The 18,447-nt window shown below is 44.7% G+C and overlaps 1 protein-coding gene across 4 annotated transcripts in view; it reads left to right on the plus strand.

The window, feature by feature from the left end:
* si:dkey-100n23.5 (cyclic AMP receptor-like protein A) overlaps window positions 1-18,447 on the plus strand; it is a 71,538-nt gene that overhangs the window by 25,328 nt on the left and 27,763 nt on the right. For all 4 annotated transcript variants that reach the window (XM_055032098.1, XM_055032100.1, XM_055032101.1 and 1 more), the window contains 3 exons: window positions 1,468-1,546; window positions 5,566-5,613; window positions 12,545-12,627. In XM_055032098.1, the coding sequence (XP_054888073.1) occupies window positions 1,468-1,546; window positions 5,566-5,613; window positions 12,545-12,627 (210 nt within the window). The remainder of the gene's footprint in view (window positions 1-1,467; window positions 1,547-5,565; window positions 5,614-12,544; window positions 12,628-18,447) is intronic.

Consider the following 18,447-nt stretch of genomic DNA (forward strand, 5'->3'; position numbering starts at 1 on the left):
AGTGTGATTGCAACTTTTGTCAAACTAACCAAACCCTTTGAAAAACCTGTTTCCCGCACCCCCTCGCTTGTGCACTATGAATCACAAGGAGACAATATAAAATCCTCAGAAGAAGACAACTTTGTCCTTTACAAGACGTAACCAGAGTGGCAACAGATTTTAGTGGTTGTGGAATTTATATTTCTTTTATTGGCTAAAGACCACAAGCCATTTCTCCCACTAGTGCTAGATGTTTGTTTTAGTTACATTTACCTAGAATGCCATGCGCAATGGTACACTTGGCACAGGGCTAAGTGCTATTGGAGGACTCTCCAGTCCACTTGGCGTTCACGTCATTCAAACTGAGACGTAGATATTTTAGGCAGACCAGAGTTCACTGCTCTGGTCCACATTAGAGCTTGATTGCACATTCACACCTCCCCAAATGAACCTGACTATCAAGGCAAATGAACTAGAGTTTGATTAAAGCTGACTAAGCAGGGCTGGTGTGAATTCACCTTAGTTTTGCAGTTCCTGGTAAAAGTCTTCCACAAAATTCTGTGTTTTTTATTGGGATTATATATGACAGACCAACACAAGATGGTACATAATTGTTTTTTCTCATCTAACCAGACGGCCTTCTTTCATGTCTCTGCTGTGTCCCTCTTCTAGTTAATGCTTTTGCAAGGTACTGTGCATTTCTCAACAAACAATTATGTAGTTACCTGGCTGCACTCCTGTGGTGACTAGAAACTGAATACATTTCAGCTTCCTTTTGCTCTATTTTGGTTATGATAAACTTCTAATAAAGGTATATTTTCTTCTAACCCTACATACCTCGCTGCGTTCAGCACAAAAGGTTTTCTCTGATGTTTAATGTTGGAAAAATTCGTTTTTCTGCAGGGTTTTAGACCTTTTTGCTGAAAACAGCTGCCTGCTTGCAGCAGCGAAAGTGGTAAAAAGGCATGCTGACCAGACGTCTACAAAATGAGGTTACTGTTACTGTTAGGGCGGCGACTGTGGCTCAATGGTGAAGAGCAGTTGTTGGGTGGATTCCAGCTTCCTCCTTTACCACGTGCCCTAGGGCAAGGCACTCCACATTGTATAACTCTGTGAATGTGGCTGCAGTGTGAAACGCTCTGAGTGGTTACCATGACTGGAAAAGTACTTCAACCATTCAGTTTCTCTACAAAAAATGTAACAGAGAGAATCAGTTTCAAGTTGAAAACAGAAGTGCAACTTTTGACCAATACTTGAACCCAAAACCCATATAAGAAAGACCATTTCAAATTATATGCCTGCTAAAAAGCATCTTATTATTATCTAAAGTAACATTTTCTTACCAGATGCCTTTTCTGTCTTAACACGATGTTCCTTGAAGTCATAAAGAACGCCAAATGAACTAAATCACAAACAACACAGCATCAGATGTGTTCTGGTTCCCTTTGCACATTTTGATTTTCATCGTTTCGCGTCTCTGCTTTGCAGATGGTATGTGCCTCTCTTCAGCCTCATCTTCCTCATGAGCTGCTGCTATGCCAGGATCATCTGTGTGGCCAATAACAGAGTAAGTGATCAGCACATTTCCCCACATAACGCAGTAGAAACAGAGTCCAATCAATTTGATTCTAAACTTTGGGAAATAAATCAGAAATTCAGTTGCATTTGTGTTTTAGTTTTCTTTTTGCCATAACCTTTAACCCTGACGTTCCTGCCAAGGTGTCAACAAGGTGACAAACTGGGTCTCCTACATCTGATGGAGGCAAAAATAGCTCAGGTTGGAAACAAATCAGCACTTTAAATACAATATCTTGTCTGAGCTGCTTTATTTGGAGGTAAAAGTGTCAGTCAGAGATGCACCCAGCAGTCAAAGATAATTACACTCACCTAATTAACTTAGATGAAGCAAAAATGCAATCATAATTTACTCGTATTTACTTATAATTTCCTTGTATTTTTTTCTGATCTGTGAATACATTTGAATAGAAGACAAACAGGCAGTGGTGAGTTTAGGTCAGGAGTCTGCAAGCTGTGACTCTTTAGTCCCCCCACAGGTCTTGGTAAGAAGTTTGGCGGAAAATATACAGGCATAAGGAAAGGTTAGTTCATGCAGTTTCTGTGTTTGAAGAACTGCATAGAAAGAATGTTATTTCTATGTATAGGTTGTTTTTTTCCCCATAAAATCCAGAAGATTTTGCTGGTCTGGATAAACTTGATTTAATTAGAATGAAGGGAATTTTTATTTTGGTATTGTGAATGTTTCTCATCCTTGAACCAGGTTGTACTTTGAAATTGCTCAGTACTGATCAGCAAGGTGTTGTGTGCTTCATGGATTAAATATGAAATCCGTCTGGGTTTTGGCCAGAACAAATCCAATAATTCTGCTGTGCTTCACAATGTAATCAATCTCCTTTGCCTTTTTTTTATCTTTTTTTTTTTTTTTACATTTTTTACATGTTTTTTACATTTTTGCAGTGGTGGAGAAAAATGTACCCCATGTCAGAAACCACAACTGTCTGCTCCATTAAACATAGCAATTAAGGCAATACATTAATGCTCTGCCACTATGAAAGGTGACAAAACCAATCAAAGGCAAATAAAATCTCAATAAAATATTGTAAGGATTTGTAATTTGACCTAACGGAAAATATTTTGACAAGGCACTGACTGTATTTGAGGAAACGAGAAAAATAGAAGCAGAGAACCTTCTGGAACGTTAGCCATTTATGACCTTATTTATTTTTTAAGTTGTCATATTAGGGATGAGGATTTCCTGGACTGTCCTGTAAAGCAAAAAGGAACCGCTGTCAATTTTATGCTTAGGATCTGTTGTTGAAGAAAATCACATCTCTCTTGTTGTGAAAGTTGCTTTCATTTTTAGGCATTTTAAACTCGGTCGGGTTGGTTTGCTAACCAGTTCATGAACTAATTTATCTCCTTGTTGATCTGCTCTACAATTTGGCTTGAAGGTCTGTGTAACTTTCCATGTTAATGGTGCAGCAGGAGCCAGGAGGCAGCGCGATACAAATTGCACGTGACTACCATTACCCAGTCTAACAAAACACCACTGAACATGAAGGTGATGGACAAATGGTGTTGCTTCTTGTTTTGCTTTTCATTTATTTTCTCGTCAGTTCTCGTCAAGCAAACGCAAAAGAAAAGTAAAAGAGAAGCAGGCTGAAACCTCATAAGCCTCACGGCGGCCTTTTATTATGAATGCCCGCATTCCTCCTTCGGTGGAGTGAGAGAGATCTCGCAGATAGCCAGGTAGCAGGGCGACGACAACAGAGAGCGACAGCAGGTAGCTGAGGGGCAGGGGGAAGGAAAAGAGGCTACGCAGCCCTTTATCATGGCTGTGATAACGAGGGGGGAATGAATGTAGCTGAACGCGGCTGCAGCTCATAACTCATTCAGCTCACAGCGTTCAGCTATCGCTCCCTCTTCCTCTCGTCTCCGCATCTGTCTTCCACCTTCCTCATTTCCTTTTTTTTTTTTTGCATTCATATGACTCTCTCGCTCTCTCTCTTCCTCTCTCTCTCTGACTGTACTCCCACATGTTCTCTCTGTCTTCCCCCCTCTCTCCTTTCCCTCCACAGTTTTGCTTTCTCTGTCATATTTATGAAGAGCTCAAGCCTTATCTTTTTTCAGCTGGAGGCTGTCTCACTTGAAAGAATTTCACAGGCTTTGAAAGCGGGGTAGGTGGCGACTCGCCGCTAGAAAAGGATAAAGCAGAAAAGAGCCGGGATGCTCGCTGGACACGGAAGTTCTCGCACTTTCCAGACGAAAAAGATAAGGGAGATGGGCGGACTTAAAAGACCGTGCAGATCACTGGTTTACTGGTTTTTTGGAAAATCTTGGATGTGATGCTGCGTGACTGTGTGAAGCTGTTCTAACTAGCCTCACACAGTTCGAGGTTGTTTTTTTTTAAGCTAATGAGTCATTTCTGGCCACGCAAACACAGAGGTCTGGGAACATGGTGGCACGTTTGTGGAAAGATGCGATTTGCTCATTTGTTTTTGAAACTACCCGTGGCCCTATTCGTAACTTTTTTTCACATCTTATGCTTGAATTTATTTTATTCAGACTTTCTGCGATAGATAAGCAAGAACAAATAATCTTTTGAGAGATGTCCAATGTCAGTTTTTCACTACGTGTAGCATTTTGCTGCAATTCTTTGCTGACAGAGCTGCAAAGCAGTCAATCAATTGTAATTATGAAACACCTTTCATACTAAAAGCAGCTCAACGGGCTGTACAGATCAATAAAAACAAACCTGCAAAACAATTATCCACCGCTCCACCAACATGGAAAACACAGAACTGTATGGAAAATGCAGAATCTGAGCAGAAATGATGTTTTCTTCCAATATTGTCCTGTGTTTACCTCCATGTCCACAGCATAATGCTGCCATTCTGTGCAAAACAATCTTTTAAGGTGGGCATTAATGAGGCTTTAAGTGGGCTATTGAAAAAGTTTTTAAAAGTCTTAAATATTACTTTCTGAAACCTGCAGATCCCCTGTCTAATGCATCAAGTTTTGGCATTATGTGTGAAAATATGACAAGGAATAGTGGGTGTGATTACTTTTGCAGGGGACCGTAGCTGAATTTCCCACCCTCCGACTGCAGCGAAAGCGTGTTTGCACTCAGGAGACCTGGCCGTGGCTTAATGATATTGCCACTTATTATCAGCATTTGTTGATTTTGATGGATGATGCTGCTCAGCTGGACAACAGAGGGCTGCTGTGGAACAGCTTCAGTCTAATGACCAAATGGCTGCTCACCCTCCCAACATCCCCCACCCCGCTCCACCATTCCCCACAAACACACCACAGTCACACACACAGACACACACACACACACACACAGATTTACAATGACAATCACGTCAGCACGGAGAAACCATGGCAACATTGAGTTAATAAATAGCAGAACAGAGGAGCTTTTAGTGCATACTGCTCATGCTGCCGTTTTTGTGTATGTGCACGAAGACCTCGAGTTTCATCTTGGGTTAGATAAATCCCCTGACTTCCAGTAACCCCCTACCCCCCTCTCCATCTCAACCATTACAAATCCCGGTCTTGTGCGCGGCGTCTTCATGTGCTGCACGCATGTTCCTGTTGACATTTTCCCCCCGCATTCTCTCCAGAGAGGAAGAGCCAGGAGTATTCCCACGTTCCGAGCTGAGATCTCACATCTGCAGTGTTTGCCCCCCCCTCACCCCCTCCACGTCCCTCCTTTTTAAAAAATATTCTTGTTTCTCTTTGCCCCCTCTCTGCCTTGTTTTCCTCTTCCCTTGTTATAGCGTGTGTGTGCGCTGGAGCTGATCCGTTTTAGTGAGATGCTGGGAGCTGTTTAAGTGCTCCCCTCTGCCTCAAAGCTCCGCGCTCTGCTGTGAATTGGGCAATTTGGCAGGGCCGCGCGAGAGGGCGGAGGGATTTTGCATCGCCGTGATATTTGTTCCAGCTTGTCACCACAGGCACTGACCTCTAAACATTCCTCTCTAGAAAGAAAATCGCAGAATTCCCTGCGTTTCCCACCCAATTGTCCCCCACTAATAATTCCCTCTCACTATTGTGCGTCCACAGATGCAGTCCTGGCGGGGAACCTTCAACCCCGAGCGCGAGAGACGAAAGGTAACTCTCCGGCCGCCACATTTCTCAACACACAATTATGCGTGTGCGCCGATCGTGAGGATTACAGATTCTGCAGGATTAGTGCTCACCCTGCTCACTGGTGCAGGTGTCAAGCACGGCAGGGAGCAATTTGACCCCTTGACATTATACCCCCTGGGAGTGCTTGTGCATGTGCATATGCACGTGCAGTCGCGCTCGAAACGAGACCCTTCGGGGAAATGCCAGGGATCAGAGGTGCACGGCTTGTAGGAGGGGCACGTAAATTACGCTAAGTTACATCAGATAGAGCACGGCAAAATGGGAAACAGAAATGAAATGCTGCTCTGCGGTTTCTTCAGCGGTGAGTTGGTGTAAATGGTAGAATTTAATGCCAGAGGACAGCTCCAGAAAGAAAGCAGGAACTGATTAATGGATTTAAATATTTTGCATTAAACCAATTGCCTATGCCTTTGTACAAAATAAAAATCCTGCTTAGTCTTAAGAATTTCTGGAAAAGTATAGAATTAGGTCAAAATATGTCCCAGTTAGTTCAGAAAATTAATGTTGAGGATAAAATACGTTGGCATGTCTATGACGGTGTCATTGCAAACTTGTGCAATATGTTTCAGAAACACTAAAAATGCATTTGGAAATCTTGAATTTGTATTTGTAAAAATGTCATTTTGAGATGAAAAAACCCTGCAAAATGGTTGTAGATCACTGAAACAAAGGAATAATTTAACAATACGTTTTGTATCCAGTTACATTGACAGGATTTAAAACTCTTTTTCTGCCAAAATAAATCCTAAAGTTTTTAAAATGCATCATGAAAGGCTGTATTTTGTTTGATATTTACACTGGTGTTAATTCTAAATTTCTTCCCTTGCTGTTTTTTGCTCTTCTCCAGAAAAAAACCCCTCAAAATCAGGGATTTTTCACTCATTTTCACTTCAGGCCACATCAAGATCATGAATGTCCTCAAAGGGCCGGTTATAGCGACACATTGATAAAACCTCCTGTCAACAAACTGTTAAAATATTCATAAAAAGCTGCCTCCACATCTGATGAGTACTTTCTTGAAATTGAATAATTGGAAACCTCTTTTCATATTTGGCTGCAAACAGATAAAAACTGCTTTGATTTGATTGGTTAAATAATATTTAAGCGCACAACTATTTAGTCTCTAAAGTACAGAGGGCCACACAAAAAACTTACGGCGGGCCGGATTTGGCCCCCCAACCTTGACTTTGACACATCTTCAGATGACGCGTCATTCAAAAGACAGAACGGAAATGCTTACTTTTAACACCTTCTCCTATAAAGGCATCTTCCACCAGCAGAGTAAAGCAAAACAGAGGCTTACGTAAAGTTAGCGACATGAAAGCAACCCTCCGCTTCTGCTCTTCCTGTCATCTACACCCTGCGGAACCAGGTGTGCAATTGAGGTTAGAGGTTAAGGTTATGTAGATGCTGCCCCTAAGTGGCAGGGATAATTACTGCACAATGAACTGGCGTAACCCTCACGGCATCCTGTGCATGTGTGTGTTTGTGACAGCAGCAGCACACACTCCTCCTCATGTGGGCTAATTGCTATGTGTAGCACAGAGTGTAAATAAGTCAGCAGCGGTTTTTATCACACTCTTTCCTCGTATTTCTCCTTCCCAGTTGCTTCCCTCATTTCCATCTCCCCCCCCCTTCCCTGCATTTTGCTTTGCTCTCTCTCTCTCTTTCTTTCTCTACCTCTCTCTCTCTCTCCCTCATCTACCCCTTCCCCCCTTGCCGTCTGTCTCTCTCAGTCTTGTACTCATACGCAGCATGAATAAAGCAGCGAGCCAGGTTCATGGCCATGAATATTTATGAGAGTTTATGCGCGCGCTGCGATGCTTTAAAACAACAACAGCCTCCCAGATTGCTCTTGCCATGCCAGCGAGCTGCGGTTCATGTGTGTCACGAGTGTGTAGCAGCAGGTGTAAACTACAGAAAGCGATTCCTGCAGGTTGTCTAAAGACCGCAGGCTTTGGGTCTTGCTGCCGCCGCCGCCCCCTCCTCACCCCTCCCCCCGCCCCGCTCTCTAGCGCTTGCACACGTCGCTTCCTGAGTTTGTCATTCTTTATTCCTCTCCCTGGCACCTCGTGGCACCCTCTCTTTCCCTCTCGCTGTCTACGGACGTGCGTCTGTGCAGAGTGATGACGTACATTACTGATGCTGGCAGCTGTCAGGGCCATAAGTCAGATGGTTGTGACCTATCTCTGTATGCGCGCGTGTGTGTGTGTGTGTCTCTGTGTCTATGTCTGGAGTCGTTTGTCGGCAGTCGGGCTTAAAGATGTATTCACGCACACACACACACACACACAAGCGCCACGAGGTCTCGCGGCAGCACAGGTCACGGAGAGCATATTCAAAAGGAGGTTTTTAAGTCATCAAACCACAGATACACACACACACACACACACATGCACGGACGCACACACCTTTAAGCACATTTGCACACGCAGCAGCTCGGTCCCGTCGGGTAGCAACAAAACTGGCTGTGCAAACAGCGAGCCGCTTGTTCTCCGTCTTCTCGAGGCGTTTGTTTACAAATCCACACAAGCTTTGCCTTGAGTAATAACGTGATGTGTCTGTGCATCTGTGTGTGCGCGTGCGTGCGTTTGTGTGTGTGCGCTCCTACATCCCTAACCTTGTATCCCACTGAGCTTTAGCCCTGCATGAGTGCCTCCTCATTAATCCACTTAGTTTTGATTTTATTTGTCTCCGACAGCACAGGTCTGTGCGAGCAAGGTGCAGTCGGTCTCTCAGAGGTGCAGGCGTGGTGAGAAGTTTACATGCCTCGTCTTCAGGGGTGGGACTCAGGGGGTGGGGGGAAGCAACATTGCTTTCATTTTGAGCTTAAAAAGAAGAATTTGAACTGCTTTAGTTTTCGGGGTGGAATTATTGCACGACTCCATTCTTCGGTGATTGAAAAGGAAGAAATGGGTCCACAGGTTTCAATTTTTTATTAATGGTGCGCGCTCAGAAGCTCAAATATTCACAAACGGGCTTTTCAATTCTTTGATAAAAATCATTAATCAGGTTCAGATCATTGCAAGAAGCCTTATCCCTTCCAAACCCAAGGTTGATGTGATTCTTTTTCTTTTCTTTTTGGGGGAGTTTCAATTTTCAAGCGTCTGCTTGAGTTAATCAGAAAGTTAATCACAAACGCCTCGAGAAGACGGAGAAGTTGAGTTAATCAGAAAGTTAACTTGTTTGGCAATGGTTTTCCGCCTCCTTCATCCTTGGATTGTCTGTATGTCATAATAGATGAATACCGCTTGCAGCGAAGCAAACCCTCAGCATGATAACGTCGCCACCGTTCTCGACAGATGGAAGGTTTTTAAAGCTAACGCTGTTCCACCGACACATCAGGAAAGTCGCAATACTTATTTGTGAAAAGGACGTTTGCAATGAAACATCACCTCCCACATCGCTTTTCCTATTGTTTCACGAAAGAATCTGTTCATCTTGACTGATAGAATATTTGTACTCCTAAAACTCCACTCCAGGTTTTCTAGGTTACTCACCACAGCTCACCGCATTGCATGCGCCAAGCATAAACAAGAAAAGCTTATCACAATTACAGGCTGCTAAAACTGAACGAGGAAGTCCGTCCCACTCGCATCTCAAATGTTTATCTTGTGTCATAAAACTTTGTGGCTTGACTGTGCTAGTGGCTCGGCTGAAGTGACTACAAAAGAGATGACTGAACTGCAGACGTGTGGGAAGCGTCTTTGCCGGAAAGAAGTGGAACGGAGTTCGGGAGTTGATATTTTTCGAAAGATTTTTCAAAATGAAATATGCCACAAACTGCAGTTAACACGAGGACGCTGACAGACGAGTGAAGTCGTCATAAGCCGCATAGGAGCCAAAGGAAAGTGTTAGCCACTTCCTAGCCAAAGTGTCTGCATCACAAATGCAACTTTTCGACGCCAGCTTTTGGCTGATAGGATATCAGACAGAAGAACACACACACACACACACACACACACACACACACACACACACACACACACACACACACACACACACACACACACACACACACACACACACTGTCCTTTGGTGCCACAGGCCAGTGGCACCAAAACTAGGTTTTGGATGGATAAAGAAGGCTAATATTAAGTTTCTGGAATGGCCCTAACTTTAAGACATTGTGGACTAGACGTAAAAGCAAATCCATGTCCAAGAAACCAATCAGTTTAAAGGAGCTTTACCATGGGATCAAAATATCGAGCATGAATCATTGTTAAATTTATACAAAACCTAAGTTGCATAACTTTGCAAAGTGATGAGAAAGTAAATATCAGTGGGTTCTGCAGATAGGGTTTAGCTTGTATGTCTTATTTCTCCAGATTTGAGAAAAACAGTTCAAAGTCTGCCTTGAAAAGTAAACAATTAATATATTCATGCCTACACTGACTTCTCATGTACTTTCTCACAGTTTTATCATTGCCCGGTTGGCATCTTGATGACTTTAGCTGTCACCTAGGAAAAGAATAAGATATTTCTTTTTTCCATGTTGGAAATATGAACATATTGTCATAATTGTTTTATTTTCTATGAAAAAATCTAATCTTAGTAGAATTCTTTTCCAAAAACATCCTTCTTTTGTAGAATTGCGGACGTTGGTGTGAAATGGGTTCAGATCCACGCTACCTAAAATATAGAAGTTGCAGGTCACATCAACACAACTTATCCCTTTATTCATGAGTAGTCGAAGCAACGTTGCCCTAGTAAAAAAAAAAAAAAAAAATCTGAATATTTTAAGAGTTTCCCAGTGAAAATCCTTTAAACGCCGCCGAATCGGATTGTGCCTCCAGTAAACCCCGACGCGTTTATTTTTAGAGGCAGCTTGTTGTGAGGCGAGCGTCAGCCGAGGCGAAGGGGTGAGTGCTGTGGGTGGCGGCGGCGTTGGGAGGCAGTGAGGGGAGGGGCGGCTCGCGATAACTGTCTGTAATCTAGTGAGTGTCATTAACGTTGGGAGCGCTGAGCCCGCGCCGCATAATTACGGTTTCATTCCCCCTCTGCCTCCCGAGCTGTGCAAGGGGCCTCTGACACCGGAGGACTGTGATTAAAAACACGAGGCACTTCACCCGCACTCTTCCTCCTCCTCCTCCTCCTCCTACCAGTCTACATCCTGTTCTGTTGCTCGCTGAAATTCCTCCTTGTTGGAGAGATTACCTGGCTTGATCCGGTCGTTAGAGCGTTTTGTTTTTCCACTTTTTTTTTTTTTTTCTTCTTCTTTTTCTTTGCGTCCTTCCCTTTATCCTGCGCGGCGTGACTCATGCAATGACACATGAAGTTAGGACGACAATAGGCAGATCTCACCATGACCACTGATGCCAGAGAGTCCCATAATAACAGACACTAATAGGGCTAAAACTAGCGTCTGCCTTCGGGTCGTGCTGTTACAGGCGGCGATGCAGAAATACAACCGACTTCCTCTCCGTGGATCGTAAGCAGCCGACGTTTGCGCACACACACACACACACACAAAAGCACACACACACGTATAAGATAAAATACCACCAGATTTTCATTTGAATTGTTTAAAAAATGCCTGCGTTAAAGCTTGCATGCCTCAGGGTCTTTCTGGTGAGTAATTAATTTCCAGCATGTGGGGGTAGAGACCGGAGCTCGTGGGCCTGCCTCCTGGCTCCCAACGTCGGTGTGTGTGTGTGTCTCTGTGTGTGTGTGTGTGTTACAGAGAAAAAATAAAAGGGAGAGGGAGACTTTGCGCTGCCTCGGATGCTGCGTCCTAGCCTGGAGGAGGAGGAGGAGGAGAAGGGGGAAGAGGAGAGGAAAAAAAAAAAAAACAGCACAGCGCAGAAAATCGATCCAGGGGCCGCTCTTTTCAGCCTCTTCCGGATGCGAGAGTCCTCCTCTCCCGGGAATTAGATAACGGCTTGTAAAAGCTCTCCACCGCCGAGCTCTCTCCACCCTCCTCGACTTTTAGCTGCTGCTGCATCTTTCCGTCTTCCTGCCTGTTCGTCCGCAATATTGCCTTCGCCTCCCCTCCTTCGCACAACTGCAAAGTATTAGCCTCTGGTTTAATTGGAATTCCCGTTTCTTTCTCATAACTTGTGTGGATATTGTGTATTATCTGCAGCTTAATATTTTATTAGGTTCTAATTGGCCTTTGTTGCCTGCCTCTGTGCTGTGATCTGCCCGTTAAGGCACTAACTACAGTGCTTGTGTGATTATCAGCCTCCTCGCGAAAGTATTCTTTTTGCCTTCTGTTTTTTATTTCACATTGCAACCACCAACGTCAGTGTACATAATGACGATCTGGTAGGGAAAAAAAATAGATGATTTTTAAAGAATAATTAAAAAAAAATCTCTTTTTTTTTGGGTGAAAAACGCCACACTCTTTTTCACCAAGAGTGTGGCCTTGGTGTGTGTTAGTACGTTTGTACGTTTCAACCACTTGGCTGAACTCGTCTTTACGTCTGTACCAAAACTCTACATCCACAACGCGTTTGTTTTCCAAAATCGCTCAAGCACGGTCAGTTCGGATGTGGGGATTCTGCGAATAGTGTTTTCAAGTAGGTTTCTACTTTGACTGGACCATTTCTAATAAGCTTTGATTTAAGGCGTTCCATTGAACTTCCTGCTACAAGGTGACCTTTCAAATGTTTATTGAGTCTTTCCAGCCTCCATCACATGTTCTTTGAATATTGCCCTGTATTAAGTTACACCTACATCTCCACGAACAGAGCGTTGTGCTCGTCCCTCCCTCCACATTTCCTGCTAAAGAAAATGACCCCCACAGCATGATGCTGCCAGGCAGCCAGCCTTTTCACATTTTTATGTGTGAGGGAAAAACAGCAACAAAAATGTTTAGGGGTGAGAACTCTTGCAAAAAGTGTTGCAGTGTTTCTCAGTGAAGTTAACCACAGTGTCATTTCTCCTCCAGGTTTCTTTGGCTGAGGAGATCAAGCCGCTGAAGTGGTATCCGTCCGTTTACCTGCTGGTGTCCACCTTCCCGCTGGTCAACAGGTAGCTGCTCGGCCTCACCTGGCCGCCGTATAAACCCTGTTGTTTGATTCGCTTTGTTCCCCTCATCCTATCTCCTCCTCCGCTGCCTTAGCATATCTCGTCCTTTGTTCTCCCTTATCTGAGCTCTCACAAAGACTTTGCAGTACGAGCACTATAAAGGAAGTTGTCGTGTCTGTGCGTGTGTGTGTGTGTGTGAAGAGAGATGGAGGAATAAAGCATTTTATTGCCTTTTTTATAAAACGGGAGTTTCATCAGCTGAGGTTCAGCAGGAGAAGGTCCGGTAAATGATACCCCCTCTTCCCACCACAGCGCCGTTATCACTCTTTCACCCGCTTCCCTTCCTGTCCTTCGGCTCTCCCTCCCCACCTTCCCTCACCGAGCCGGTGTGATTGACAGGTCAGGGTTACTAAGTGATTAGCTGTAGCGGCTCTGCTTGTCGCCACCGCCATGTAGGCGGAGACACAGGTCAATTACAGGGTCAACGTCTTTCAAAGGCTCCGGCTCAAAGACTACCCCTCTTCCCCCTACACGCACCCTCCCTCTTTCGCCCCCTTTACCCTTCCTCTCTCTCCGTTCACCTCTCCTTCTATTCCACTCGTTTCTCCTCCTCCTCCTCCTCGCTGGCTGTTGGCTGATGAAGATGACAAACGGCATCCTGTGTTAACCTCCCTGCTCTCCTTCCTCTCTCCCTCTTTTACGCTCTAAAAGTCTGTTATAGCCCCCATATTTTTACTCCTCCTCGCTCGGGCTTTCCATCTTTCTGCCTCTATGTTTTTATGTCACCCCCACCACAGCCGCCGCCACCTCCTTCCTTCTCCTCCTGCACTTTTCCACACAAAGCCCCTCTCTCCCTCTCCCGAGCAAATACGCTCTCGCTCGGCTCCGCTCTGCCTTCCTCCAGAGAATGAACGAGGGGAAAACAGGAATGAATTGCTCTCTCGTCGTCGTCATCATCCTCCTCCTCCTCCCCCTCCTCCCTTGGTTCAGCAGCAGCAGCAGCGCTGGCTGTATATATCTCCGGCTCCTATTAATTTGTTAGCCCCCCGCCTCTCCTCCTCCCAGACCCTCCTCCCCCCCTTCGTCTCCCCGGCTCATATCCTCTTCCACCTCCTCGCCTCTTTTCCACGTCTCTCCCTCCTTTTCCTTCCCTCCCCTCGGCTGAGTGCCGGAGTGTGTAAAGTGTTTGTCACGGTGCCGTGCCGATGTCGCTGTGCTCTCGCTTCCGCGCCGCCTCGGCTCCGCGTGTGTTGTGCTGCGCGTGCGTGTGAAGTGGGTGGCTGGTTTTCTATGTCGAGGCGAATGTGCTGTCGCTGCTTGTTGCTGCGGAGCGCACGGCGTGTTTGTCCGCTTCAACTCGAGAGTGTGTGTGCACCGCTTATTTTCCCCGCTGCTTGTGCGAGCTCTTCCCCGTGCGTGCAAGCGTGTGTGTGTGTGTGCATGTGTGGCTGTGCGTCTGAGTGAGGGATTATTTCTATCTGAGCTCCAAAGCCTCCTAAACAGGGCTTAGAGAGACGGCCCAGGGCAGCAGCAGCTAAAGCCGGCGGGTAGAGCAGAGCTCTCTCTTTCTCGCTCTGCTCTGCGCCCCCTGTCTCGATGCCATTTCTGCCTGTCCTGATCCATCGGCAGGCACTCCCACACACACACACACACGCACACACACGCTCTTGTTTTGGCCCTCATCTGCTGCCACATTCGCAAACACACACACACGCATAGTCAGACGCCACACACAATTTTAATCTGTTCCAAATGCTCACTGGTAAATGTGTTAATTCGACACCAGCTGTTGCGAATTGAAATGGGAAAGCGCTCCTGCTTTTTTTTCCCCCCTCACACACGCACATGCATGGACGAGCCATTATACATCATTTTACCATACATGTCTCTCTCTCTCTGCCTCGTTCTCTTTCTCTCTTTCTCGCACTCACTTGCCCTCATTTGGCAACGCAAAAGTAGCACCAGACACCCACATCTTCTCACTTCTGCCTCCTTCTTATCCTCCCCTTTCTCCTTCGGCGTCTTTCTCCTGCTCTCTGCTGCTCTCCAGCCCGGCTCGGCTTCTTTCTCTCACTCGATCCCTGTGTGTGTGTGCGCACGCGTGTGTGTGGGGTAGCACTGCCCGGGCACGACTAGAGTTTTCACAGTCTGCTTCTCACATCGCCTCCCCTGTGTGCTTTACGGTGTGGGTGTGTGTTTGTTTACAAGGCTTGTCTAGATTCCTACTGTGCGTGCTTGTACGCTTGTTTGCATAAATAAGCCCTCTCCTCGGAACCTGGCTGCTGATTTCAGAGCGGCGTGGTGGCTCCGTGTGCCGCTCCTAGTCTTCTGCGAGGACTTTTTGCTCCGTTTGTGGCGTACGGCGGCCCGGTCGAGGTTCTTTTTGGGATAAACTTTAGGAAAAGTAGCACGCTTTCACGGGATTTACTCAAAAGGTTCAAACGAAATGTAGAACACGGAGCTACAGTTCTGGGAACAAGTTTTTACCCCTTCATGCATTTGTACTTTTTTGTCACGCTAACATGTGAAACAAAGATAACCTGAGTAAAAATTAAATGCTGTTTTTAAACTAATCAAGTGAAATAAGACACACAAACCAACAAACTAACTACCCCTTAAACCTCAGCCACTTGAATTAAACATTAGCGATATTTGGCAAAGTTGTTGTAATCACTGCAGAGAAATTTTGACCATTTCTTCTTTGAAGAGTTATTTTAAATCAACCTTTTTAAGGTTATGTCACAGAGTCCCAACTTTAACTAGGTCAATCCAAGACCATTTTGCCATTGGAAGGTCAGATTAATTCATTCTATTTTACTTAGAAAGTACATCTAAAGAAACTTTACGTTTACTCAAAGTGCCATAAAGTAGGGACAGATGAAACGGATAATAATGATGATAATAAATAAAAAGTAGAAGAAAGTAAGAAAAAGTCTAAATTGAAACGCTAACAAAGTGTTGCAGCTGTTTCAATACAGGTTTTCTTGATATCATTTATCCTCAATTTAAATCAAAGACAAAATCTGCTGTTCAGCGACTCGTAGTTCAGTTTGAGTAGTTGAACTTTTAGATTCGGCTACTCAATAGACCATGCTAAGATGGTCTTTTTAAAAGTTGGAACCCAGAAGTTGCATTCTCTCTACTCTAAGCTGTCTTACTGGTTAAGAAAAAAATATTAAAATCTTGGAATGCAAATATCTCAGTTTAGTCGATTAGTTTTGATCATTAGGCCATGAACATTCAGATTGGATTCTCATTGCAAGACTGAAGACACTTTGTCAAGTCTAAAGCGAAAGCAAAGGAGGAAGCAGACATCAGACTTTCTGTGTGTAGGCAGGTGCTGAAGTCAGCCTGCTCATTTGAGGGAAATTTTGCATCATCCTTCTGCACACTTAAAATTTGTCATGTTGAAGAAAAAAAAACAGTACCAGACATTTAGCATTTCACTGAATGTCTGAACTGAATTCAGACATTCAGTTCGAAGGCCTGAAAAAAAATCGGCTGTATTTGACTTTCATGTTTCATCTCTTTCAGCCAGCTGATTGGCAGTGCAACATTTTAAAACCGTACCCTTTCAGAACCTTGTTAACAGATTCATACTAGTAGCCGGCCCAGACCTCGCCCAAACAACTCCTCTCTTGTGAACGAGCAGGAATGAAGCCTGGCCCGCCATCCACCGCCTGCTTTTCCTCCTTTTTCTGAGGGCTTGTCTTCTAGTCTTTCTCTGATGTTGTTGTTTTTTTTGTTTTCTTCCCGTCTGAGCGCGATGCCTTTGAGCAATCAGAGTTACGTGCCCAAAGGAGGGTGCTTCAGCGTGGATAAATTGGCCCTGGCGGCAGAGCTTGAACCGGTGATGCGTCTCTAACCTTGAGTTCACCCTGTCACCCCAGGAGGTAGCTTGCATCCTCCTAGTTATTCTTGGTTTCCCTTGATGCTGCCTGTGGGTTTCGTGGTGTCTGTAGACCTATACATGCTTGCAGGGGATTTTTTTTTTTTTGGTATGGGCTGCCTACAGCGTCAAAGCCTAACCCCCCTTCCTTTCTGCCTTTCTCTAGAGGAGATCTGATTTCCCTGCTCCGGGCAAGCAGCGAGTACAAGACAAAGTGTGCGTTCATCTGTGTGTGCTTCGACGCGCGCCGCACGCTCGTGAGTTCGCGCGCACCAACAATCCGGGCCAGGCAGACCTTCCACATCCCCGTTCTGCGCTTTGAAAAACGAGGGAGGAAATCTCAGAGCAGCAGTTATTATTCATCCCTCAAAGAGAACGGGGAAGAGTGGGAGGCGGAGGGGGGGGATGGATGGAGGGAGGAAGAAAGAAAGAGAGAGCCAAAGAGGAGGGCTGAGGAAGGGGTGTGTGTGTGTGTGTGTGTGTGTGTGTGTGTGTGTGGTGGGGGGGATACATTAACTCTTATCTCACTGTATTTGGCGTTCTGCATCCCAGGATGAGCTCTCTCTCTCTCTTTCTCTCTTTCTCTCGCTCTTGCGTTCCTTCCTTTCGACAGTCCCTTCCTTCCGTTGCTTGCCTCTGCGCCTCGGAGTGTCTCGCATTCAGAGCGGCTGGATGTGTGCTCGCGCCTCTGTGTCTGTGTAGGCTGGTGTGTGGTTTGCTCTGCCTACCCTACTGTCTTTTTGTGGTGTTTTCTCGGCTTCAGCAAGTAAACGGAAGCTGAAAGGCAAAATGCAGGGTTCGCACTTGCATCTTTGAGAATGTCAGGACTCTCTGGTTTTTATTGCTTTGAAATTACATTTACAGATTCGGGCAAATTTTGTTGATGACCCTTCTAAAGATGTGTAAAAAAAAGTCTCTTCAGCAGCAGCATTACATGATAATGGAAATTACAGATACATCCAACCTTTAAGTCGTCTGAGTTTATTCAGTGGAAAAGTCTCACATTAAAACAATAATTTCTGACAAAATTTCTCTACTTTGTACCCCTCTTGTTAACACTTTATTGTGTAATCTCCCCAAAGCCAAGAGAAAAGCAAGTATTCTTTGCTTACATCTCCCCAAAGCCAGAGTCCTTTTTAATAACCATAGAAGAACATTGATTTTTGTTCTGTTTTGGATTGTTATTCTGCTCAAAGACACAAATCAAATAATTTTTATTTGATTCTTTACACTTAAGGTTCCCGACCCACAGCATCACAGATCCCCCACCATACTTCACAAAATGCATGAGGTTTCTTATGGCCTTTTCTGAAGCACCCATGTCCATGCTGTAAGTCAGTGTGGTCAGGAACGGCTCCACTTTGTTCTGATAATCTGTTAGCTTGTCAGATTTTGCGGTGAAGAGACAAGTTAGTCAGCAGTAAGGGTTTAACTAAATGAAGGCCTTACCATGACCTTAGGTGCCCCAAATCAACAATCACTGTTACAAAGATGAGGTAAATGCTGAACCTAACCACCCCTTGTTAAGATGGTTTCCCAAAGTGATCTCCAAAACAAGATTTTTCCAATTTTACTGCACCCTGTATGCAATTCAATACAATACTTCCCTATTAAAATCCAGTGGGTGACTTCTAAACTGTTCAAACAACAAAACATGCATTTCATTGATGAAATCTGATTGACCAAATGCGTAGAAGGATGAATCTTATGAAGATTGATACACAATTAGACAAACTTTCCTCACTTACAATGATGGCAATAATAGACCAACCAAAAGGAGTGTGACAATAAAACAAAATGCATTATTTACAAAGTTGTCTCACACAAAAAACATAGCAGCCAATAGTTGAACCAGACAAGAAATGTTGTCGCTACAACACAAATGGTCACACACCAATGGTGATCCTATATTACATTAATAAGGCAATTAAATA

This window comes from Poeciliopsis prolifica, unplaced genomic scaffold (assembly GCF_027474105.1).
Source record: "Poeciliopsis prolifica strain line A6 unplaced genomic scaffold, Auburn_PproV2 SCAFFOLD007, whole genome shotgun sequence".
NCBI lineage: Eukaryota > Metazoa > Chordata > Actinopteri > Cyprinodontiformes > Poeciliidae > Poeciliopsis > Poeciliopsis prolifica.